Genomic DNA, 26661 nt, shown 5'->3' on the forward strand with positions numbered 1-26661 from the left:
ATCCAGAACAGTCACCTTCTTAAATAAAAAGAAATCAGTTACTTTTCCTTTGAATCGATTGGAGCATCAATTACTCTAACGCTGATATCACTAGTTAAAAAAATAAAAGTAAAACAATGAACTTGAACCTTTGACGAATGGTTCTTATGTAAAATCGTGCGCTGAATCCAGCAATGTAGTCAAACAAAAATCTCAGTACGATAGTTTTCAAGATACAGCTAAAAAAAATTAAATTCACTTTAAAAAAATTTGTTTACATATACAAATACCTCCGGTTGTAATGAGATTATATCAATTATTTTAACGCTAAATTAGAGGTAAGAAATTTTTCGTTCTATCAATTGAACATCAATTGTCAGTAAGATTAGTGGTATTGTTGTTAGTCAATAGTTTGTTTTTTAAGTTTTCCTAAGAAAAATTGAGTTTCTGCTAAGTTTTAAAGCAATGGAAATAAAAATGTTTATAGTGGTTCTACCATTACTCTCTCGGAAAAATAGTGTTGTAACGATCGAAATTGTGTTTTAGTAAACACGTTTTTTTTTTTGTAAAGTGAGATTTCATTTTTTAGCTTTATCTCCAAAACTATCCTTCTGAGTTTTTTTTGGACTACATTTTTGGAATCAGCGCACGATTTTACATTGGAAATGACCATCAGCGTACAAAGTTCAAATATGCTGTAAATAGTGTATTTAAACGAGTATAGCTGTTTTGGACTCCTAGCCAAGCAACTTCTAAAAAAAATAATTTATTAAAGATAGCAACATGTTCTTTTTTTCATTGATTTGGATCGATTCACATTCATGTACGGATTTTGATTCATCTTCAACACAGTGTACGGATTTCGATTCAAAATTTTACGGATTTTGATTCAATCGCAGAACGCTGTATGGATTTTGATTCAAGATATGTGGAATTTAAATACTTTTTTTTTTCTAATAATTAAAGGTAACTTTAAGACCTGGTATTTGCAAATAATGGGAAAATAAAGATAAATGTATAGGAAAAAGATATGATACAGAGCATAATGTGATAGTATTATTTAGTATTGACCGTTTATGATTCTCTCGTGCTTAGGTGTACGGAGGTCGGTCCCACACGGTACTAATTATTTATTATTTGCATTCATTGGGATGCATTTGGCTACTACATCATACTAAAATGTTATGTTAAAAAATGTGTTTTGTGACATTCTGCAATGTTGGAAAAATGCTAATCATTTTAAAAAAAATCCATCGTAATCTTGTTTAAATTAAGCGGATTTGGCTTTAATTTGCTTTTGAATTCTTGTTTAAGTTAGCGAAGGTTGATTGTAGAAAAAAAAATGCAATTTGTCGTAAGTATATTGAAAAAAATTGTTTAATTTAAAATTTCTTCTAGATATGCTAACTTGATCCAGCTCAAAATAATCTGTATAATTTTTAATATTTATTTTAATGCCTTTCGAATGACAGTATGTGTAACTACCGCAAGAACCAAAACCATAATTTGGGCAGTAGAGGGTTGGTATATGATCGATTCATTCGAGTATTGGCAAGCAAATAATGTTTTGAAATTCTTTCCAAACATTGTTAAGTTTTTTTTTTTTTAAATTGTTGTTAATTATTTTATTGTTAATGAAATACGGCCTACTGATCGATCACTAATAAACACCCTCCACCCAACAATGGAACAATTCGATGTCTAGTCTTGTATTTCGAACCTCATTATCTTTTGTTTTTTCAATAAGCTCTAGCTATTCATGCAAAACATGGACAGGTTGGAATTTTTTTAACAATCCTACCACATTATACTCCAACATCAATGGATGATGCAAACCAGATAAGCAACAAACCGTTACGAATGTCGAAAATTCAAAACATGTTCCTCATTCCACCAGTCTGGTGGTTGCTTTGTAACGTCTCTAAAAGTGAATCACTATCACAACCATAAACCGGGAGTTATAACAATAACGCGAATCCTAATAAAGGATAATATTCTCTCCCAATCCAACCCGGAGGGCAATAAAATCCCATCGAATGTACAACCTCACCACAACGCAACAATAAAAGCCCAACTTTAAGTACCTGTTAAAGTCATTTATTGCGATAATACCCTCGTGCCGAAAAGTGTGAAAAAGAGGTTACGTTCGTCTGTCATTATCACTACCATTTTTGGGAGTTCCCTTTCTTTGCTTGCATATTATTTTCGTTCACTTACCGTTTGTGTGGTGACGGAGGTGATTTCGTTCGTTTCGGCCGGTATCAGCTTGGTCGAGTTGTACCACGTCATGTTGGCCGCCGGCCTAGCGCCGCTCACCTACCGTACGAGCGACCATGAAGACGACAGCGGCGGAAACAGGAAGCGTCAAGTTGATGATGTTGAGTACATACAAACACACGCAGAATTGAGGAAAGGTGTAAAAGTAAATTTAATTATTCAAATTTATTCAATTTACTTGCCCTACGGCACGCAATCATTAAAGGATAAAATGGGCGAGTAAAGTCTCCACGGCGAGGTGTCGGATGCAAAAAAGCCATGGGCGGGGGAGGACATTTTTCGGCTGAATGGTTTCCGCTTACCTGGCACTGTAGTAAAACTTCGTTACCTTCCACCGTGTGATGTTTGACACCCGATAAATGGATCTTCGTAGGTCTCACTGCAGAGGAAACATGAGTGGGGTTAATGTTGTGTACAAACAGAGGTATGCACCCGCGAGCAATTTTCTCGCTTACCGTGTAAATCGATATGAAAATGATTATCAACAACCAGCTGCAACTCTTTCATCTCGACGCGACAGATGTAGGTCGCCCCCAGTTCCTGGCGCGACAGTGTAAGCGATAATGTTGACTTTACTGTGAACAGCCCATTATGATCCTCCACAATCTGTGAATCTGTGTTTGGGGACAAGCGGAAAACAAACATTTTATCGTGTTCTGTGCAGATGGTTTTTCGAATGTGTGTATATGCAGATATACAAAGTGAAGGGGATTACCTCTAACAACACTTCCCGACCGATGCCAACTTATCACAGGTACTGGACGGCCGCCGTATACTTCGCAAACGACTTGCAGATCCTGACCCTCCCGCATTGGTCCAACGTGAGAACCGTTCTTAATACTATTCCTACTGCCATCCTGAAGTGCTATTACAGAAGGAATGGCTGCATGAGGGGAAAAAACACACATTCATTAGTATAACAAGAGCAATCAAAGCGGACATGATGGCTTGATTTCATAGTCTGTGTGGACTGTGCGGTAGATTGGTACGATTGTAACGATACATAGCTAGGCACTTACCGTAAACATTGAGTGCTATACTATATGCTCCCGAGTTTTCACATGCCTCGGAGGGCTCTAAAAATGTGGTTTCACACAGATATGTATCTTCATCAGAGATTTCCACGTTCTTAAAGATGAGTCGACTCCTCTGGTTCTCGTGGGCCAGGTAGAGCCGATCGTTGTAGCTGCCCTCGACCTTGGCCACCTCGCCGTCACCGGAGACGACCGCGATGCGATCGGTGCCCTTGAACCATTTGAGCGAGTGCAGCTCGCCGCAGGTTTCGATGTCGATCGGGCATGTCAGTTCCACCTTTTCGCTCCTCAACACTTGTACCGTCTCATCTGGAACTGAATGGAAAGCATAATGAGAGGGGAAATTAATCAATCGAATAAATGAACCAAAGTGAAGAATGAAGCCTTGGAGAAATGCACTCGAATGCAAGACACAACACACCTCCCCATACAACCACTCGAGTTGGAGTAAACAAGAGTGGCATTAAATATCTTCCTTAGGCGAAGATAAGTATTCGAACGACAGACCACGAATGCTGCTGTTTTCCTGATTGGTATGCGGGCAATTAAGATGGAATGTTACTTCGTAATCGCTTCATCTGGTAATGTGAGTTATCTTCCTTCAGACACAGCTCGAAGGAAATGGTGATATCTCAGAATCATCTCGAATTTACCGGAGACACATCAGGGCTGAATAGCAAGTTTGGAATGCAAGGAAGCAAAGGAATGTAGATGATGCTTTGTCAAACCATCAATTGTAGGTAGAGTAAAATTGATTCACGTCTCGTACAGATTCCAGGTGCATTCAGAAGATCCATCATATAGTCTCAAATCAATAATTTGTAAAACATGCTAGCAAGATTTAGGGATGGAATTTCTGAAAGAATTCGATTTGTCATAATCGTTGCTGAAGAAATATTTCTAATGCAATGAAATCTATTAACCATTTCTCGATAACTTTTTCAAAGGGACGTATCAGCTTTTGTAAATAATGCATTTGATCGTCGATTTGGCGTAACAGGTAGCTTGCCCACGCATGCTAACACTACCATCAGATAGGGGTTAATAAGCGTGTGCGAGCTACCAGTTATGCCCAATCAACGATCAAATGCATTGTTTACAAAAGCTGATACGTCCATTTGAAACAGTTATCGAGATTTCATGTTTGTTATACACTCCTTGGGGTCCAAACTATAACAGAAATACTTGTCAAGGCCTGCAAGATGCTCCATTTATGCCAGATTTTTTTCACTTTCAATAGTAGGCTCTGCCCGTGAACGATCGGTTTTATTTTCGATGTCACAAAATTAGTGCTTTCCGTGTGCTTTCAGCTTCTACCAAACCGAAATAAAATTCATTTTAACTATTGTAATTGAATCATCAGATAATTGACATTGTAAACGATTGTGAAAACTCTCGGGCAAGAATTTGGTCCGCATAGCTGTGTTGCTGTAGTGTCACGTTAACCGGTTTGTGATTCGATCGATTTTTCTTTTCTCGTGTTTAGGTGCTCAGCTGCAGGTGTTCTACCTCCTAGACAATAATCACGAAAGTTTTGCAGGATATATAATAATTACACATCTCATCACTGGTTTGAACACATAATGATAATGTTTATTAATGCTTTCGGTAGTTGGCCCTAAAAATAGTTTTTTTTTTTAATTATTACAAATGATTAAACAAGTGCCTCCCTGTCTCCAGAGACGAACCAGCCCAAGGCTGAAAGTCTCTAATAAAAAAAAAACAAGTGCCTCCCTTATTTAGCTCAGTTGGTAAATGCGCAGCTACAAAGCAAGACCATGCTAGATTCGATGGAACCGGTGGCTGGGTTCGATTTACGGTCTGGTCTAGGTATTTTTTGGGTTGGAAAATATCTCGTCTTCCCTGGGCATAGAGTATGATTGTATTTGCCATACATTATACTAATGCAAAAATGGTAAAGGCATCGAAAGTTCTCAATTAATAACTGATGAAGTGTATCTAGAACACTAAGTTGAGATGACACATAAGCTTTATATGTGTAGAAGAATAAGAAGAATAAGAAGAAGAAACATGGAGAAACCCGAGTTTGGTGAGCGCGTTCTAATTATATTGATTTGCAAATGCTTATACTAATACTAAATGCGTCCCAGATTAAGTTTCAAGATCTGGAAGTGTATTTACAGTAGCCTTAGCCATCTGATCTCCAGCAATTCTGAAATGGATCTTCACTAGAGCCATCACCTTCTAACCTCCCAGCTTTAGTTTGCAATCAGCATCGTTTCAATAAAAAATATTTGCAATTGTTTTTTTTTGGCGCATATAAACACTAAATTTCATAAAGTGGGTATTAAAGTAAGACCTAAAATCAATTTAACTCTCAAACCCTCATCGCCAAAAACTACCCAATTTCAATTCAAAATATTTAAATAAATAAATAAATAAAAAGCTTAGTACAGAAATTAATAAATAAGCTAAATAATAAATTTATTTATTAATTAATATATACCAAAATTAAATATACAAAATTAAATATACAAATATATATTAACTGAACCAATAAATAAATTGATAATTAAAAAATTAATGAATCAAATAGTTTTTTAATTAATTTTTTATGAAATAAATTATTATAACAAAAATAATTAAATTTAAGAATATAATAATAATAAATTAACATAAAACAAAAATTAATAAAAAATAAATTAAATAATAAAATTAATAAATCCATAAATAGATAGATGTATGAATATATAAATCAATAAAAAGTTTTAAAAAATAATAAAATTATAAATAAATTAATTAATTAATAAGTAAATAAATAAATTAAATAACTTATTAATTTATCAATGACTAACTGAATGAATGAATAAATAAATAAATAAATAAAAAATAAATAAATAATAAGGAAAATCCCAAAGATTGGTTTTTATTAGCTAGGTAGGTTTCGGTTCAACACATTGTAGTTTCATTTTTAAACCTGTGATCGTAGGAGTTGAGTACTTAAGGGGGTTAGATTTTGATAAATTCTTTAGTGGGAATGACACTGATGAAGACTGCACATTGCAATCGAAATTCGCATCTGTCATGGATACCAAAATAAATTAAGTGGAATTACTTCTTAAATAAATAAAATAAATAAATAAATAAATACATAAATAAATTAATACAAATATAAATACATCCATAAATACATTGATAAATAAATAAATAAATTAAATAAATAAACAAATACATAAATGAATAAATAAATAAATAAAAAACAACTTAAAAAAGAAATCAAAAAAAAAATTTATTGATTAATAAATTATAAAAAATAAAAGGTTGATGTGTAAATAAAAAAATAATAAATTTATGTATAAGAATCAGTGTTCGGAAAATCATTCTCAAATCTCATTCATTGAGCCTCCCTGCGAGAATAAACTCACTTGAGAATTCGGCAAACAAAATTCACGCTTGAGATTATCATGCATATTCACGCACTCACACTCACAACGCCGAAAAATCATTCCAGCTTTAAACTCATAAAAACCACTCAAACGTCATGCCTATGCATGTTGTGTAAGTTTTCCAACTCCTGATGCACAAACAATAGTAATAACAATGAATAACGCGAAAATATAAAGCAATGAATTTTTGAACCTGAAAACTCATCGGTGATTTTTGCGACGTTGAATTTTGCAAGGCAAAACTCATAGCCGCATAAACTCATGCATGAGATTTGAGTTTTTGAGTTTTTCTGAACACTGAAGAATAACTAAATGATTAATTAATAACATAATTGAAAAAAAATAAATTTATTAATTAATTTAACAAAAAATTAAAGCAATAATAATTAAATTAATTAATTAATGAATAAATTAATGAATCAATAAAAAAATTAAATCAAATTAATAATGAGAGAGTTAATTAAATAATAAAGTTATAAATAAATAAATATACATGTTAATAAAAAAAATAAAAACAAATGACAAAAAAATATAAAAAAAAATTGCAATTAAAATAATTAAAAAATAAATACACAAAAGAAAATAAATATTTAACTTAATGCATCAATAAACAAATCAATATATGAACAAATTAATCATTAAAAATAAACATAAACATATAAATAATTTAATTTTTTTTTGAACAATTAATAAATTTATCAATTTGAAAATAAATAACTGAAAGAATAAATAAAAGAATATAATATATTAATGAATTAATCAAATAATAAAAGAATAAAAATATAAATATTAATTAAAAATAAATAAACAAATTAAAAAATATTTTAATAGGAATACATTTATAAATTTATGAATTAATTAATAAATAACGATTAAACTAATTTATTTATAAATTAATGATATATTTGATTATTTAATAAAAAACAAGTAACAAATTAGTAAATATATGAATAAAAAAATATCAAAAAATAAGTAAATAAAAAAATAATGTATAGATATTTAAAATAATAAATAATTAAAAAAAAGAAATACATAAAATAATAAAAAAAAAAATCGTAAAAAGAAATAAATTTATTTATTTTAAATAAAAATACATTATTAAATAAAAACATAAATAAAGTTTTGAATAAATAAATTAATAAATAAACAAATAAATAAATAAATAAAAACATAAATAAAAAAATTAATTAATGCATAGATAAATAAATAAATAAATAAATAAATAAATAAATAAATAAATAAATAAAATAAATAAAATAAATAAATAAATAAATAAATAGATACATACAAAAAAAGAAAATTAAATTCATTATTTTATCAATCAATAAATAAAATATAAATAAATCAATAAAAGAATAAAAAAATTAATAAAAAAAACTACCAAAAATTTATAAATTAATTAATAAATATACGAATAAACTAATTTATTTATAAATTAATGAAAGAATTGATTAATAAATAATAAAAAAACAAGTTATAAATTGATTAATTAAAAATAAGCAAATAAAAAAAATATTTATAGATACTTAAAATAATATTTATATAAAAATAAAAAAATAAAAAAAATTGAAAAAAAAAAACTAAAAAATTATTAATATATATACATGAATAAATAAAACATATAGAAATTAATGAATAAATTAATAAATAAACTGTTGAAGATGCTAATTTCAAATAACAGACTGTAGTGGTAATTTGTATACGATAGATGGAGTAGATGAAAGCAAAGAGTTGATAGTTCCGTTAGAGTACGGCAGTGTGAAGATTGCATATAGATATTAGAATAGCGAGCTAGAACAACTTTTAAGGAAGGTACAAATTGGTTTTTTCATCTCTCTTTACCAAACTCCCCCTATGGAGAGGGATGGTGAGGGGTGTAAAAATATATATGTTCATAAATAAATTAATTAATCAATAAATTAATAAATTAATAAATAATTCAACATAAACTGCAATTTATCTGAAAAAAAAATAAGTTTTCATGGTTGTTTGCACAAAGAATGGAAACGACAAAGTAGCGCGGAGCACTATTTGAATTAATTAACGTTATCGTAAATTACTGTATAAATATTTGGGAATGGCTCTTAGGAACCAAAATCTCCGTTTGTAAAATTGCACAATTTTTTCCAATAGATTTTTTGAGAGCCAACCGATTTGTGAAACTATGCACCCAAGCCAATTTTAAGTGATTACACATTCTAAGTCCTTGAATGTCAGTGTTCACGCGGCTGTCGACAGAAGCAGACCACTCTCAATGTGTGTCACGCGATCGTCTGTTTACTCGGCAGCAACCATTGTGTGGTCCTCCTCATTGTTCTTCATCAGCAGTTCTTTCAGTCGATGCGTCGTCGACTTTGGAAAGCAACCGTTTCGTGATGAGGTTGTGAGTGATGACCATGTTTTGCGTCCATTACTACAACGGAAGCGCTATGACCCTCGTTGGCGAATCTGCCATACAAGTAAACCACTGGAAGCGGCTCCCGTTCTGGTAGAGGAGGCTTATTGGATAGCGGAAGATAAAATGTTTATTGTGGTGTACCTTTTGACTACAGTTTTAAGATGTATTGTGTAGTGAACAAGAATCCTCGGCTCTGTAAATTTAATTCGGTTGAGCCTTATCAAATAAATTAATTAAAAAAAAGGTCCTGAATGTTGATTATTCTTCCACGGTTCACTATCGAAATTCATATGATTGCCATAGGCTTTGTAGCCAGCAAAAGTCGGTATGAATTTAATAAATTGACCTATTGAAAATAACAATGCTAAACAAATAATAAAACAAAGCAGACTGAAATCTAACCAAGGATGCTGATATAACGGGACCCGTGCCTCAACCACTCTTCTGTTATCGCTTGGAAAATGAATTATGCTAAAGGCGCATAAAAGCTATCTCGTATGCTAGCTATCCTACGGCGCTACAGCTATAGAAAAGTACACTCTCAGAGAAGCAAAAGAGAGAGAGAGAGAAAGAGACTAGCAAATCCACACAGATGTAAACACCATATAACCACGTTTGTTAGCTTGTTGATGTTTGTGTACGAAAATCAAGAGTGACCTTGATCTTTGGTGAGATTTGATTTTTTTTTTTAATATTTTCCCAACACTCAACAAGCAAACAACAACGGATGATATTACAAATTGTGATACCGTAGCTCTGATAGCATGCTAACAGAACTCACCAGCTACAGTTCTCCCTAAACTGTGGTGAATTTGAGCTTCAAGATATTTGATGTACAGCCGAAAACGAACCGAAACTTCCATCACTGCTGACAGCAGTATCTTCGTGTCTACCATCGGTGAAGGGTAAAGGGAGATAGCAATCTATGCTTTCTCTTTCTAAGAAAACGATGCGCAACGGAATTATGTTTGTGATGAGTCAACTCGTAGCTACAATGTTACATGTTGCGAATATTGGGATCCCTTGAGAGCGAAAAAAATCGTTTGAGTGTGGATTATGCCATCACTGATTTTGATACTGGCCTTTGCTCGGGGAGTGAGTGAGTGAGTCTTTTGCATAACTTTTGTTGTCTCTAACGCAAACACTTTGCCTGCTCTTAACTTAGTGTTCCTCGAAGCTTTTCCACAGTTATTAATTGAAAGCTTTCTATGCCAACCAGTTCACGAATTTGAACATTGTGTAACACGCAGGCACAATTATACTCGATAGTCGAAGTAAAAAAAAACTTACTCGAAATTGTAAGGTACTCATCAAAGAAAATGAATTGATAGTAGTCGTGTTTTCGATCAGATTAAGTTGAATACCAAGCTAGCAGAACATCCAATAAGAAAAAGGGTTGACTGTTATATTGTAAAACTAGAAATATCACATTGTAGTTTTTAATTTTTTTTAGTAAGTATAATTAAATTATTATATGGCACTTGATTCACCACAATTCTTGAAAATTGGTTATTTATCAAATTCTATTCAAGTTGATTATTGTAGGATCTAAATATAGCCCCAAAAGGGAATAATTTATGCTAATTATCATACAAAAAATCGTGCGAAATTATTTAAATCCAATATAAATCCAAATATGAAGAGCCCTTAAGGCTAATTCAATTGGAATATTTCAAGCAAAAATGTCCCACCGTGATCAATGGCTATATAAATTAATTTTACTTCTACTATTGTGCGCAACGTTTTTGATTTGACAACTATAAGTTTGATGTCGAAAATTTTCAAATTTATCAACGAAAACATTTTATACAAAAAGCATCTTTTTCCCCCAACCTACTTGTTTATTTGCTGTCAAAGTTCCAATATCGCAGACTCAAACCGACACACGTTCGTTAGTTACTTCCACCGACGACGACGTTTGAAAACTCGAACAAAGTAACACGTGTCATGTGTTTGACAACAGCGGAAAAATTTAGAGCGAGACAAAAAGATGAAGCCACATGAAAAGCGTCTCCACACCCGTGCAATCTTCCAGCAGGTTTGCTTTGATCAGTTTGCCTTCAAGTTCAGCTACCGAGTGACAATCTGTCTGGCGCTCGGAATGTCTCCTCTCCAAGTGAAGACCGTCGCTGTCTACTAGTTACGTTCCGACCGTTTTGTTGGTGCTCTATAGACGTAGCGAGAAGAAATCTTTCAATATTTTTCGCTATTTGTGTCTGTCTTCGTTTTTGCTCCATCCCGTCTTGACAACCAAACACATTTGAGGTAAAAGATGGATAGAACGAAGATTAGGTTCATGTGCTGCTATAGGTTCTGTAGCCATGATGTATGAAAATATGAAAGATGAAAACCTGAATGGTTTCCATGGGATCGAATATGGATGATGCGAGTTTCGTCGAATAGAGATAACACATATTGGAAATGGTTCTCATTGAATCCGATCTGGTTGAGCGATTTTCCGAGTAAATTGAATTCCCACGCGTACCAGCATGTAAACATTTTTTTTAATGGTCATTTCGAATAAATTTTAATCTTTCTAAAAGCACAGAAGCAAACCCTGTGATACGATTATGCAAAGTTTCATTCAAAGGAATGAAACCCGGTAATACAATTTCAAACAAAAGCTCCTCCAACCACAACACAACTGTGTTGCACGGGTAAAACTCAGCTGCGATTATAAATTATTCTTTTCAACATCAGAACTTATCCCGCAACAGTATGAAAGCTACTCGCTCAAGCTCTCCTCACATGAGAAAAAAAAACTATCAAATATTATGACGGTTGTAAAATTACTCTGAATTAGCGCTATGAGGAATGAATGAATTTAAACGTCCTCTTTTCACCAGGATCTACCAACCTGCCGGTAGAGGTAGGAACTTTCCATTCCCGAAGCACTCGTCGTTCTCATTAGCTGAAATTTATGCTAGTCTAATTTTCTGCCAGCACAATTCATCCACTTCATTGGACAGTTCTCCCCTGCATGTTTTAGCAGTGCTCACTCTTGCTCGCTCTGGTGTAAGCCTACTCGCTCACCTGGTGGCGCCACTTATCATTTACATCTGGCATACATACAAACACATAGCAGGCGCTGGTGGGTGGTATTAGCGGTGAAATACAAAAGCACCCCGAGTCGAGTTTATCATGATTGCATAAACCGAGGCGGAAACACTTCAAGCCAGCACCAGCGCTCGATTTGCTTTCCTTGCGCCCTGGCATTGAGATTTTTCCGCTGGTTATGTTGTTGGAGAGCCCCGCGGGTGCAGGAAAATGCCCTCAGGTAGTCAGCAATCGAGCTGAGCAGAACATAGCGCACTACCAGCTCCGCAATGTATGCGATCAGTGAGCCGTGCAAACGCGTATAACGTAGTAAACATTTCAAGAGGCCAGCCCGTGTCGACACACGGAGAAACACGGGAAACAGCTCGAAAAAATAACAACACTCGACAAAATAAACGCCACCAGGCATGGGAAAACCCCTTGCTGCATCGGAGACGAAATAAAAAGACACTTATATTGCTAATTGATACAGTTTCTTAGTCGTCCTCGTGTCGCAAATTTTGCATGCCCTGCTTCATTGCGGGTGATGGCATAAAGCACTCCGACAGTTGAACTGGGTAAGCAGCTTTTCAAGCGAATGCAAGCGTAATTTTTTTTCATTTTTGGTCCAAGTAGCTCGGCGCTCAGATTTTGCGGGGTCGGATGGTCGTCGTCGTCGTCGTCGTCGGTTGCTACGATATAGGTAGCTAGGTACACAGTGAGGCGTGTCGAAGTGTAGTAGGAGGTGAATTACTTTAAAAGCTCATAATAAAGGTGGACCAATAATGCAAGAGTGCTTTTAATGTTTGTTTGGGAGCAGTGCCAGGAGCGATCAGGATGAAGGATGTTTGCTTTTTTTTTAACTTGGGGGAGGCAACCGACTGTAGGATGAAACTGGAAGTAATTTCAATGTTTAATGAGTGACCCGGCTGGTGATTATAGCACGCAGCCGTGCAATTTATGGGCGTAAAGTTTTGAGTAATTGTCGTGAGGTTTTGAAGCAAACCTCAATCCGATTTGCGTGGGTGAATTTGTAAAAGAAAATGGACTTTGAAATATATTATGATGTCCACAATCAAAATTGAATTTCTATGAGATTTACAAGGATTAGTATATTTCAACTGGGCACTTGTTGTTTGTCGTAAACGAGTTTCCATAACTTATTTATGACGTAAAAATAAGCGCCTAGTCACTTATATACAACTCATTTATAACGAAAAAACGAGTTGGGATCTATATGGATCATTTCGCGCCAAGTGTCCGACGCACATGAAATTGACCTCTTGTTATTTGGACCGAATTTGGAAGAGAATTTTATGAGACTGAATTTTTGGGTCGATCAAAGCACATGGTCCAGGGGAGCATATTCATTTTTCGTGATATTCAAGAAAGCATAAATCCCTCTTTCATGTTCAACCATCGAGCTATCAACATCTGTAAATAATTTTAATAAAGTGTAGTATAAATCTAACCTCTGTGCTAATTGAGTGCCCACGAAATCCGAAAACCATAACAGTTTTGGTGACGAGCGTGCGGAGAACAGCGAGCGAACAGTTTTGAGTGTTTTAAAACGCGGTTATTTTGAAGAACACGTGGTGTGAAACGTACGGCAGTAGTAACGGCGTGAAGAGCAACGATCGTTAGTCTGACACGAGTGAGCACTGATTTGTTTGAGGTTAGGATGCCTGGCGACGAATAGCCAGATCCGCAACCGGGTTCGTCGAAATCCGGAGCGATGAACTTCGGCATGTTCGAAAATTATGTGTCGTGGGTGATGATTTCGAAGGTGTCGGAAGAAACTGCATTTCCTCCTCTATGACGCATTTGGGAATGGATACATACGCGATTTTGAAGAAGTTGCTTCAGCCCGTGAGAACGAGTACGAAATCGTACGAAGAGCTAGTGACGACCTTGACAAGGCATTTTCGACCAGATGTGAACAAAGTGTCTGAACGTTACCGCTTCCATCAAGCCGATCAGAAAGCTGGGCAGGCAGTTATGGAGTATGTAGTGGAATTGAAATCGCTGGTGGAAAAGTGTGAGTATGGTGAGTTTCTGAAAGAAGCATTGCGGGACAGATTTGTGTTCTAATTTTTCGATGGAAGGCTTCCAAATTCAGAAGGACGTGTCCTTCGACAAGGCTGTTGAAGAGGCATTGACGTGAGAATTAGCGGAAAAAGACAACAAAGAGAGCGATGGTGGTTTCAATGCCCACGTGGTTAGATCGAACAAACCGATTCGCGGTAGAAGCAAAAGTCGGTTGAGACTCCAGAATGAGTCGAAAAATCAATCCGGATAAAGAAAAATGTGTGAGAAGTGCGGTCGTGAGCACGAGCAAGGGAAGTGTCCTGCTAAGAACTGGAAGTGCTACTCGTGCGGCGAACATGTGCTATTCAAAACCAAATCGGGGTTCCAGCCAGGTATGTCGGAAGAACCAAACCGTGGGGACGGTTGGTGCTAGAGATGAGTTGGTCAGCTTGCGGATGCAGTTGAATTCCCTTCAAGATCGGTCGACGATTTTGTTGGACCGAATTGGGGTAATGACGGAAGTATTGTATGTTGAGGGAAAACCTGTAGAGTTCGAGGTAAAGGGTGATACGGTCAAAATTTGGTCAAGGGAAAACGCGTGTAAATCGGTGAAATCGTTTATTTAAAAAATCAAATTAAATTTCTTTTTCAAGTTCAATTAGTATAAAATTCAGGAAAAATATTAAGTTAGGCTTCCGCTTTTCAAAATCCGAATTGCCGGGCCTTACGCTTGACCCCTACCATCAGATTTTGTACAGCCACCTTGTCCACCTTCTTCGCCGCAGAAAGCCAGTTTGCCTTGAACTGCTGCTCGCCCTTAGCAGTTTTTTTGGTCTTCTTTAGGTTCCGCTTGACAATAGCCCAGTATTTCTCAATTGGGCGGAGCTCTGGCGTGTTGGGAGGGTTCTTGTCCTTGGGAACCACCTGCACGTTGTTGGCGGCGTACCACTCCATGGCCTTTTTACCGTAATGGCAAGATGCCAAATCCGGCCAAAACAGTACGGAACAACCGTGTTTCTTCAGGAAAGGCAGCAGACGTTTATTCAAACACTCTTTCACGTAAATTTCTTGGTTGACAGTCCCGGAAGCTATGAAAATGCTGCTTTTCAAGCCACAGGTACAGATGGCTTGCCAAACCAGATATTTCTTTGCGAACTTTGACAGTTTCATGTGCTTGAAAACATCTGCTACCTTTCCCCTTCCTTTTGCCGTATAAAACTCCTGTCCCGGAAGCTGCTTGTAGTCGGCTTTGACGTAGGTTTCGTCGTCCATTACCACGCAGTCAAACTTCGTCAGCATCGTCGTGTACAGCCTCCGGGATCGCGCTTTGGCCGTCGTATTTTGTTTATCATCGCGATTTGGAGTCACTACCTTCTTGTAAGTCGATAGTCCGGCTCGTTTTTTGGCTCGATGCACGGTTGTAGACGATACACCCAGCTTATTTGCGGCATCTCGGAGAGAGAGGTTAGGGTTTTGCTTGAAACTACCGGCAACTCTCTTTGTCGTCTCAGCGGCTTCCGGTTTTCGATTTCCCCCCGATCCAGACTTCCTGGCTGTCGACAAACGTTCTCCAAACACTTTAATTACATTTGTAACGGTTGATTTGGCAACTTTTAGCGATTTTGCCAACTTTGCGTGCGAGTAGCTCGGATTTTCGCGATGCGCGAGCAAAATTTTGATACGCTGCTCTTCTTGCTTGGACGGCATTTTGACAACTGAAGAGTGAATTCCAAAATCAAAATAGGAGCAACATTCTACACACACACACCTTCAAAATGAGGGGTGTTCAGGTTTTTTAAATGCAAAATTGAAAGAAATACGTCAAGTTGATATTGACCAAATTTTGACCGTATCACCCTTTATGTTGTGGAATTGAAATCGCTGGTTGAAAAGTGTGAGTATGGTGAGTTTCTGAAAGAAGCATTGCGGGACAGATTTGTGTTCGAGATTTTCGATGGAAGGCTTCGAACGCAGAAGGACGTGTCCTTCGACAAGGTTGATGTGGGAATGGTTTCAATGCCCACGTGGTTAGATCGAACAAACCGATTCGCGGTAGAAGCAAAAGTCGATTGAGACTTTAGAATGAGTCGAAGAATCAATCCGGATAAAGAAAAATGTGTGAGAAGTGCGGTCGTGAGCACGAGCAAGGGAAGTGTCCTGCTAAGAACTGGAAGTGCTACTCGTGCGGGAAGCAAGGCCATGCGCTATTCAAACCCGAATCGGGGTTCCAGTCAGGTATTTCGGAAGAACCAAAGCGTGGGGAGATGAGTTGGCAACAGAGTTTGCCAGCTTGCGGATGCAGTTGAATTCCCTTCAAGATCGGTCGACGATTTTGTTGGACCGTAGTGGAGTTATGACGGAAGTGTTGTATGTTGAGGGAAAACCTGTAGAGTCCGAGGTAGATAGTGGTGCCTGTGCGACTGTGATCAGTAGTAGCTTGTACCTGAAGCAATTCTCTCATGTGCCTTTGTTGGGTTTGAGAAATGATTTTTCAACCGTAACAGGGGAAGGTTTGAAAATAATCGGTGGAATCAGTGCGCAGGTGTCCAAGGATAGAAGTGGTGATCGATAGAGAAAAATCCTTCAGACCGCTTCTTGGACGAACCTGGATGGATGTTCTATGCCGATCTGGAGAACGTCGTTTAAGGAATGCGTGAGAATGAACTATGTTATCGTTTATTGATTCAATACGCCTCAAATTCCCTAATGTAGTATCCGATATTAATTCTTCCATTCGCGATTTTGATGCCGAGATCGTCATAGAAAGCATGGTGACTCCTATTTTCTATGCCGTTTATTCCCCACCAGATTAGTAGTCGTTGGATGTCTTTTAACAAAACCATGTTGTTTGCCTGTAATTAAATGCGTAGCTTGTGCGAAAACATTTTGATTTATTATGTAATTTGTTTTGCCTGATTTTTTTCCACTTTTGAAAATTGAAATCATTAACGATTCCTTCCAAATTGACGGTAGAAAACAGGATTCGAGAGAAGAGTTGAACAGCCAAAATATGGCTTTGCTATCTCCTGCGATATTGATTTCAAGAATACTTGTGAAAATTCATCTGGTCCTGCACCCTTTGATGCATCCATTTGTATTTAGAGAATGTAAGATTTCGTTGAGAGTAACATTATTAACTACAATATCTCTCATTGGCTCAAGAAGGTATGAGAAATACTAGTAATCCCAATCTTGGACATCATGACTTGTGTAAATATCCTGAAAAAACTCAGCAAATAAGTTACTGATCTCGCTAGTCGTTTTTCTTGTTTTGTTGTCTAGGTAAATTTTCGAAGGATAATTAATTGACATATATATGTCTTTAACATATCTACTGCTTGCTCGGGGCTTGAATTTCCAATCCAACTTTGCCAGTAAATAGAATTTAAATTGTTTTTGATAAGCTCATAGTCTGCATGTCTAAAGTCAAAATAGGTTAACAACAAATCGCCATCCAAAATTGTGGTGTAATCGTGTATAAATAAGGAGGATTCTATGAATTATTTTATTTTTCCATAGAGGTGCGGGAGCCTCAATCACGCGGAAATTCTCGGTCATATTCGTAAATTTATATAACAATGGTTATGATTTCTGACATGGTTGACTTGATAATTGTGACAGCACGCAGTTAAGAGCCAGCCACATTAGATCCGATTGCGTTGCGTTGACATAAATTTGGAAGGTAGACAATAGATTTAGCTGTCACTTTGCCGCAACGCTTCATATCTGGATTCAATGTGGATGGCCTTTCACCCAACCATTTTAGGAAGCAACATCAAAATCTGTTCTGTCAAGCAAACTGGCTCCAATCATTTGGTATAATGGACTACAGTGCTTTCCCGATTTTGTCAGTCCCTTCTAAAATTGTAGGCTGACAAAAACAGGAAACTGACAAAATCGGGAAAACATTTCCTATTATTTTTTTTTACATCAAAACTATAGAATATTAAAATCCTTATAGAATACGGGGTGCTATGGAATAATATGACCATCAGCGCTTATTTACGTGTTTTGCAAAACAAATTTAATGGAGTTTCGCCCATAATCACTAGAAGACCTGCAGAACAGTCATCTGGGAAATTGTTTATATTAATTAGCCTTTTAAAACTACGAGAAAAAACGCTGTTGGACATACAACGCCAGGGTGCGTTTTACCACACCTTGTTCTATTGTTTGTAAAAACTCTTCTAAGCCATCAAATAATTAGAATAGCTTTCAAGGCAGAAAAACTGGAGGGGAAGGGTAAAAAATCCAAATCTGTATTGAAGTTGCCACGGGGTGGTATGCACTAGTTGCCTAGTATAGCTCCACTAAAGCCCATTCCTTATTCTTTCCTCTGCCTGGATCATCCCGGGACCACGCTGAAGTGACTACTTCGATGGGGCTGGCACTTCTCATCACTAGCGTGCACAGGAATCTTGTGAAGGAGGGGCAATTGTTTTTTCTATGGTGCATTTAATCTAGGGATGGGGAGTACTCCAAGGTGCGGGGTGGATGGTGATGTCTACCCACCACTGTTTCCCTACTGTTCAATTTAGCTAATTTTATTTATTTTTTACTCCGGTTGTGGTTCATCTTCTTCAATGGAAACTGCTTTCAGACAGCCAATGGAATTGGCAATTTAATCCCATCGACAATGTCGGTGATGATCAGTTCGTGAAATGGTTGCAATAGTAGTGCTTTAACCGAAATGATACATTTGGTGCAATGTTGTTGCCTTGGTGGTTGGCTTCAGCTGAAGTCACTTCAGATGGTGGTGATAGCACCGACAAACTGACATGAATGACCAATAAGAATCGCATTATCCTTTCGCATGCACACTGCGTCGACAAGTACAAGGTTCAAACAGTGCGCATAGCAGTGAACAAACAGTATATTGCTCTTGATCAATCCAATCATGATCAGTGGTGTTGAGTACTTGGCACTGATGAAGTCTGCAAGTAGTAGACGAAATACGCGTATCTGTCAAAAGAAAATAAACCAACACACTCAAAGCTCTTCATAAAAGTATATTGCTGTTTTCGTCCTTGCACTTAGCTTGTACTCAAGCAGTGCTGCCAGCCATTGGGCTGGCACCGTCAAAATATACTGCTGACACCTGCTCCCAAGAAATCTGCATCGCTGTCAGGACCTCAGCAATAGTATTGAAGATGGTCGTCGTGTCTGTTTTCAACACCGTCTCACACCCACGAATGTTTTCGTCGGCCGATCATTATAAATATACCTGATGAGCTGATGACAATCGCCAACTGCTCGTGGTGCCCACAATCGCTCGTATCATCTGTAATGATTACCACTGGTTTTCCTCGCAAGGATCTCGCAATGTTCCGCAACATTACATTGTGCAACGATGTAATCATGTCATTTTGAATACGGTTACTTGTGTACTGGAAATTTTTGCCACCTTCCGCCAAGTGTTTTTCCAGCACAGGATCGTAGTTAGCCACCAACTGGGTGTCACACTTTCCGCTTCTTACGAATGTTCACGAAGTGGTCGGCCACCTTTGCAAAGTATGCGCATAATATCGATGAAACGTTCCATTTTATAGCAATTTTGAAGCCGCTTTGCCTTACTAGCAGCAATCATACCTCTTTTTTTGGTGGTCCAGTTCTTCGTCGATACCCTTCCTGATTTTGAAATTCTTCCACGCGTTCATACTACCAACATGGGTATCACTGCGATTGTGTTTTCCCAGCATCTCGGTCGCTTTTTTCCAATTTCTGAGCCCTGTAGGAATCGTTGTAATAATATTTTGCGGCATGCTCCTCTTTACACGTTAAAAATATAAACCAAAGAAAATATATTCTTCAAGGTACTGGTATCATCTTTTATGCAGTTATTTTTCTGAAATTTTGTGCAGTACGTTTTTGTATATTTTGAAGGTATCGTTACAGTTTATTTTTGACTATGTCAAGGTTTTGTAAGCCCTTATATGCTGTTGTAGTTACACAATTAACTATTACCGTTGCGAGTACGTTGAACTTGGTCATTTTCAGTGAAAATAGTAGTTCTATTTTTTCAAATTTTATCCTAGATAAAAAGGCTAATACGATCATTTAAGAGGTTTAACAAAACTATTTTGACAAGCGAGTACATGATTGTTAACGGAATGACGACTTGTGCGAAGGATTGAGCATGTCAACCCGGTTCCAAAGTACCGCCAGTCGGGGTGACAGAAAATAATGCCGAACATTCAACATGTTTTAAAAATGATATAAAGGACAAACTCGAATTTATTGCAACGCACATAAACAGCTGTAACTTTTTAACCACGGTAACAAATGACTTTAAATTTTCAGAGAAGATTCTACGACGAATTTTTAGTAACACAACAAAAGACCAAAGTTCAATGGCAAACTAATACCAAACTAACAATATTTTCAATCAGGGAATCCAAAAGCTGTATTTAGACTTTGTACAGTTGCAAAAAAGTCCATCCTCAGAATTCCTTGAGGTTCTTTTCGGAATTTTTAGAACTCTATGAAGTCCTCTGGAATTATTTTTAGAACTCTTCTTGACTTTTACTCAGAAAACCTTGGAACTAAAATTCCCTTGGAGTCTCAGAAGAATTTCCTCAGTATGATCCAGAAATTATTCTCGGAATGAGCAAGAAATTATCGGTGCTCTCTTGAAATTTTCATCAAAATCCCTTTAGAATTTCACTTAAAATTTAATTTTCTCGGTATTCTTTTCGGAATTATGTAAGAGCTATCTGCAGGATTCACTAGAAATTATTCGCAGAGTTTTCTTGGAATACTCCCCAGAAATGCTTTGGAACTGTCCTCAGAATTCAATATCCTTGAGGTTCTTCGCGGATTTTTTTAGAACCCTCCTAAGAGCTCTTTTGATATTCTTCTCAGAAGTCCACTGCAATTATGTTTAGATCTCTTCATGATTTTTTCTCAGAACACCTTGGAACTAAAATTCCTTTAGAGTTTCAGATTTTTTTCCCGAAATGAGCTAGAAATTAAAATCCCTTTGGAATTTCACTCAAAATTTGATTTTCTCGGTATTCTTTTCGAAATTATCTTGGAACTATCCGCAGGATGCACAAGAAATTATCCGTAGAATTTTTTTGGAATTCTTTCCAGAAATATTTTGGAACTGTCCTAAGAATTCAATATCTTTGAGGTTCTTCTAGAAATATTTTAGAACTTTTTTTTTCTCAGAACACTTTGGAACTGAAATTCCCCTAAAATTTCAAAAGAATTTCCTCTGTATTCTCCAGAAATTCTTCCCAGAATTAGCTTGAAATTATCCTCGGAATTTCCTTGAAATTTTCCTCAACATCCCTTTAGAATTTCATTCAAAATTTGATTCTCTCGGTATTCTTTTCGATATTATCTTGGAACTATCTGCAGGATTCACTAGAAATTATTCGCAGAATTTTCATGAAATCATCCCCAGAAATCTTTTCTTTTGGAACTGTCCTCAGAATTCAATACCCTTTACGTTCTTCTCGAAAATCAAGTTTACTTTGTCTGTCCATTCACCAAAACGTTGTAGTTTTTCTACCAGAAATGTTCACTAAAGCTTGCCCCTCCATTCATTAGAACTGTGCAATTTTTAGATCAGGAATGTTCAATTCAGCTTGCCCCTACATGCATCAGAATGTTAAAAATCATTCACCAGAAATTTTCAATACAAACTTGCCTCCAGAAAATTTTAAACCACAAATTTGAATTGACCAGAACGATGCAAATTATCCACCGTTTATATTCAATTAAAATTGCTTCTCCAATCTTCTGATTGGTGCCGATTTCCTTTTTCCATTTTCCACCAGACATTTTCGAATAAAGCTTGCCCCTATTTTCATTTTTTTCATCATCGTAACTTTTCAGTAAAGCAGCTTCCCTCCAATCATCAGAATGCAGCAAATTTTACACCAAAAATTTTTATTCAAATTTGTTTTTCTATTCAGCAAATTTAAAACCAAAAATTTTCCGAAAAGCTTGCTCATCCGTTCACCAGAACGGTGCAGATTTTCCACCATAAATTTTAAATTTAGCGTAATTTTAAATAAAGCTTGTGCCTTTATTTACCAGACTAGTGCAAGTTTTCCACCAGAAATTTTCTGTTCATTAAAGCGATGCAAATTTCGCACCAGAAATTTTCAATAGAGCATGCTCCTCCATTCACCAGAACGGTGCACCAAAAATTGTCAATGAAGTTTATTTCACCATTCACCTGTGTGGTGCAATTTTCAGGCTTTGCCTCTTTATGCAGAATGGTGTAAATTTTCCACCATAAATTTTCAATTATGCTTGCATTCATCAGAACGATGCAAATTATGCACCAGAAAAATAAATAAACCTTGCTTTTACATTTACCACAGTGTTGCGAACTTTCCACCAGAAATTTTCAGTTAAATGTGCACCTCCAAATTTTTAGCGCGATTCAATTTTAGAACCAGCGTTATTCATTTAGATTAGCCCCTTCATGCACCACATTGATTATATTGTTACATTAGAAATGTTCAATAAAAAGCTTTTTCTTCAATTTACCACCACGCAGGTGAATTTTTTAACCTTTAATTTGCCCTTTTCTTTTAACCCTCCATGAAAAACCTTGAAAAAAAAAATTACACCAGAAATTTTTTGTATTCACCAATGTGGTGCAATTTTTTGACCACAAAATTTCATTAAAGTTTGTCCCTTCATGCACCTTTGTGGTGAAATTTTCAGGCACAATTTCAAGAAATTGACGCAATAAAATGGTTTCAATTGTACCTTCAAATCAAGTTATCAAGAAATCTAGATATTTTTTATCATAACTTTGAAAATGTGGCTTTAGAAATCTTATTTATAAAAGGTGGGGCAATCGCCCCACCTTGCCCCACCCTGTGCACACCAGTGCTTCTCATACTCTCAGTGCTAGCTGGTGTTGGTAGATCGCTGCTCCTCTCTCCATTCCAAGTGCCTTCCTCTGGACACATTTCATCGACGACATTCTCCACGTAATTTCAGGCATCTTCCTTCGTACTGTCTCGCACCTTGTACAGTCGAAGACCACATGCTCCGGCGTTTCATCCACGTTGCCACACTCCGGACAGAGGGGTGACGCTGCGTGTCTGAACCGATACAGGTATTTCCTGAGGCAGCCATGGCCAGTAGAGTGATGCAAATTTTGAAATTTTCGCTCCACAATACTTAAACGATTCCAAATCGGATCCTGACTAACCTCTCAAAATTTGAACCCATTTGGTGAGAAACTGTGATGGCACAAACCATTTGAAGTTTGTATGGGAATTACTATGGTAAAACCAAGATTTTTGTTCATGTCTATCTAATAATTCACCATATCGGTCTGCTTCAAAAGATTTCAACTTTACTTGTAGGAAATTTTCCCAGCTACAACTTTGCTCAAGACCACTTTTTGATTAAATGCAAGGATCGAAAGTCATTAATGGTTCAATGCACTAATGTCTTATGATCATGCTCAATCAACTGCTCAGCAGGCAACATTGGTGTTTCTGGGGCGTTGAATAGGACACAAAAATCATGGCTACTATGTCACACTGCAAAATATAGTGTTGCCTACAGAGCAGCTGCTTGATCATGTCATAAGTTTACCAATCTCTTAAATAATTAATAACTATTTCCTGTCTCGTTTTACATAGAAACGATCTTCAGCAAAGTTGTAGCCAAGGTTGCAAAGACTCATTTCAGCTAAAATAATGTTTTTCGGAATAATAAAACCAAAAGATGGTATGATGGCATGTTTTACTTGTAACTTACAAGAAGAGGTTACAAAGTATGCGTTAGAAACATAAAACCTGTAAATTTTGCTTTCTATGAGTCACAATCAGCGATTTGCTGATCGCTGAGTGAGTGAGTGAGTTTGTGAAAAATCGCTGATTGTGACTCTCATGAAGTGAAATAAACAGGTTTAATATGTCAAACACATTCTTTGCAACCTCTTCTTGTATCCTACCAATTCAAAACTTGATCATGGCATCTAATTATTTCATAATTTAGAAAAACATTGTTTTAGCTGAAATGAGTCTTTGCAACCTTGGTTGTAGCTGAGAAAATTTTCTATAAGAATAGCTATCGAGCTGTTTTGCAGCTCAATATGGAAAAAGACTAGAAGGCAACGAACAAAAAGTTGAGATTTCCCATAGTAATTTACATGTAAACTTCAAATGGTTTGTGCGAAGTCTGTTTCTAACCAAATGAGTTGTAACTTTGGGAGGCTAATCACGACCCGATTTGAAACCATTTAAGCACTGTGGAGCGAAAAAGTCAAATTTTGCATCAGTCTAATTGGCCAGACAGGAACTGCGTCCGGTGGTGGTTGACTTCTCCGTGTTTTCTGTTCACCTAGGTTGAAAGAATCGGTAATAACAGATGTGTCCATCTACCGCTATCCACCGTGGTCCACTCCTATTGCCACTTTACCAAAGACTCCACTTTCACCACTTTCCGTACTCTACCGACTTCTCTCCAACTGTAGCACTCACTGTCCTCCACCGGGTGATGCCGATAAGGATCATTCCGGCGATAGCGCATACTGCTTCCGATGAGATGGTTCTGTACGCACTCACGATTCGCATGACCATGAGCCGGAACGTACTGCTCAGTTTCCTTCGGTTCTGCTTCGTTTTCAGTGCTGCAAACCAAGCTGGACCTTCATACTTCAGTATCTAGCCAGAAGACGCCTCTTGATATTGCTAGGAATAGAGTTGTTCGGCATGATTCTAGCTATTGTATTGATGGCCTTCCAAGCATTCTCACAGACATATTCGGATCTGGAAGTAACTCCTCAGAATCCTGCACAGGTATTCAGGGACCTTCATTATTTGCAGCGCTTTGGCAATGACTTTTCAGCTGTTGAACGCATTCTTGACGTCGATCATTATCACGGTGCAATATCGATCTCCTCTTCGCTTCTGTTTGGACGCCTTCTCGCCAATGTCCAAATTGCATACACAGTTGATCTCCCTTTCCGGAATCCAAACTGCCTCTCCGACAATCCAAAACAAAAGCTGATAGGCCTGATTAGGGTGAAGCATTGTCCCTTTCAATTGACGATGTTATTCATCTTCGTTGAACTCGAGAATTTGCGGTGACAAAATCTCTTGAAAATTGAAAGTCAATCAAAAATTTTAAGTACAATTCTATGAAATATGTAATGTTCTTTCTTATTTTCTAAGAATATATATTGCTGGCAATGAAGCAATGTTTTTATTATAATTGGAAAAAAGAAACAGGTTTTTCGTGGCAATGATTTTTCCAACAAACAGCAATTCAAAACTAATAATTCCTAGTAGGAGTATATTATATTAATGAAAATGAATTAAAATGTAAAAGGTACATTAGATGAAAGACCTGTGCGTTGAATTGATTGATATTTGAATGAAAAAGCACTTAAAATCGTCGATTGATAATTTTACAACGTATGCACAGTTTACCCCCGCTTCCCCTAACATTCACATAACAGCGAAGTGTGAGAATAACAATTATTCATAGCGTTGAGTTGGAGAATTCATGTTGAAATCTACAGCCTGACAAAATCGGGAAAGCACTGTATTGCCGACTCACCATAACTCGATAATGAAGGGACCATCGACCATAATTTACACATCCTTTCATACTTTCGGACGGAAGTTCTGAGTAGTTGATTCAAAATACATCCATTTTTTGATCGTAATGGACTGTAATTTGTATAGTTTTTTTTGGGATTTCCTGATGAATTCCTGAACTTATCTTAACAGATCGAACGTTTTACAAAACATACATAGCAATCATAAATGCATTCACAAAAATTAATTATTGACTTAATCAAAAAAGTGTCTTCAGAGAAAATGTTAACATGAGCATTGTTCACAGTTCTACAATTCCAAAAGTTTATCAGGGTTTAATATTTTTCGGGAAAGAGTAGAGCTTCAAATTCACAGAATAATCTGTGCAATCTTCCGAGGTTTCAATAATGGTCCCAAAGCTGTATTTAGGAAGACAAAAATGTTTGCGCTAAAACCGTTGATTTTAGGCATATGGTGTCTTCAGGAAAGTTTCTTCATATTTTTAAGCCAATTTTTTTATGTTAGTGGAATAAGGGTGGTCCATAAAATTGGCGAATTGAAAATGTGAACTTTTTTATTATGTAAGATAGATCAGTGCAATGTTCTAGAAAGTTGTAGAACAATCAATTTGCGGCACCTTTGCTCAAACGACCAAACTTCAATCTCTTATGGTTTTTTAAGGCAAACCAGCCCCAGGCTGAAAGCCTCCCTAATAAAGATAAATCAATCAATCTCTTATGGTTCATGAGGTATGATTTTTTTAAACAAGCAAGTAAGGGTGGCCCCTGAAGAATTGGTTTTCTATGAATATCTTTTCATACGTTCATTTGTCGTAAAACAAATGTTCTAGACACTTTTAAAACTTTCAATGGCAAATATTTTTGCTGAAGCAAACAAGTTGCTATATTTTTTATTGGAAAGTTAATGGCGAGTGTCTTCAAAAAACTGGCATTTTTCAAATGTCAATATGTATCTCT

General features: G+C 36.5%; 1 protein-coding gene across 7 annotated transcripts in view; it reads right to left on the reverse strand.

Annotated features, from left to right (window-relative positions):
* nrm (neuromusculin) overlaps nt 1-26661 on the reverse strand; it is a 214271-nt gene that overhangs the window by 52554 nt on the left and 135056 nt on the right. For all 7 annotated transcript variants that reach the window (XM_065230855.1, XM_065230853.1, XM_065230851.1 and 4 more), the window contains exons 3-7: nt 3276-3605; nt 2972-3139; nt 2712-2870; nt 2559-2635; nt 2197-2295 (exon numbers count right to left, since the gene is read on the reverse strand). In XM_065230855.1, coding sequence (XP_065086927.1) covers nt 2197-2295; nt 2559-2635; nt 2712-2870; nt 2972-3139; nt 3276-3605 — 833 coding nt within the window. The remainder of the gene's footprint in view (nt 1-2196; nt 2296-2558; nt 2636-2711; nt 2871-2971; nt 3140-3275; nt 3606-26661) is intronic.

The sequence above is a fragment of the Ochlerotatus camptorhynchus genome, unplaced genomic scaffold, assembly GCF_037179485.1.
Source record: "Ochlerotatus camptorhynchus isolate MF236.1 unplaced genomic scaffold, CSIRO-AGI_Acam_v1.1 ptg000334l, whole genome shotgun sequence".
Taxonomy (NCBI): Eukaryota; Metazoa; Arthropoda; class Insecta; order Diptera; family Culicidae; genus Ochlerotatus; species Ochlerotatus camptorhynchus.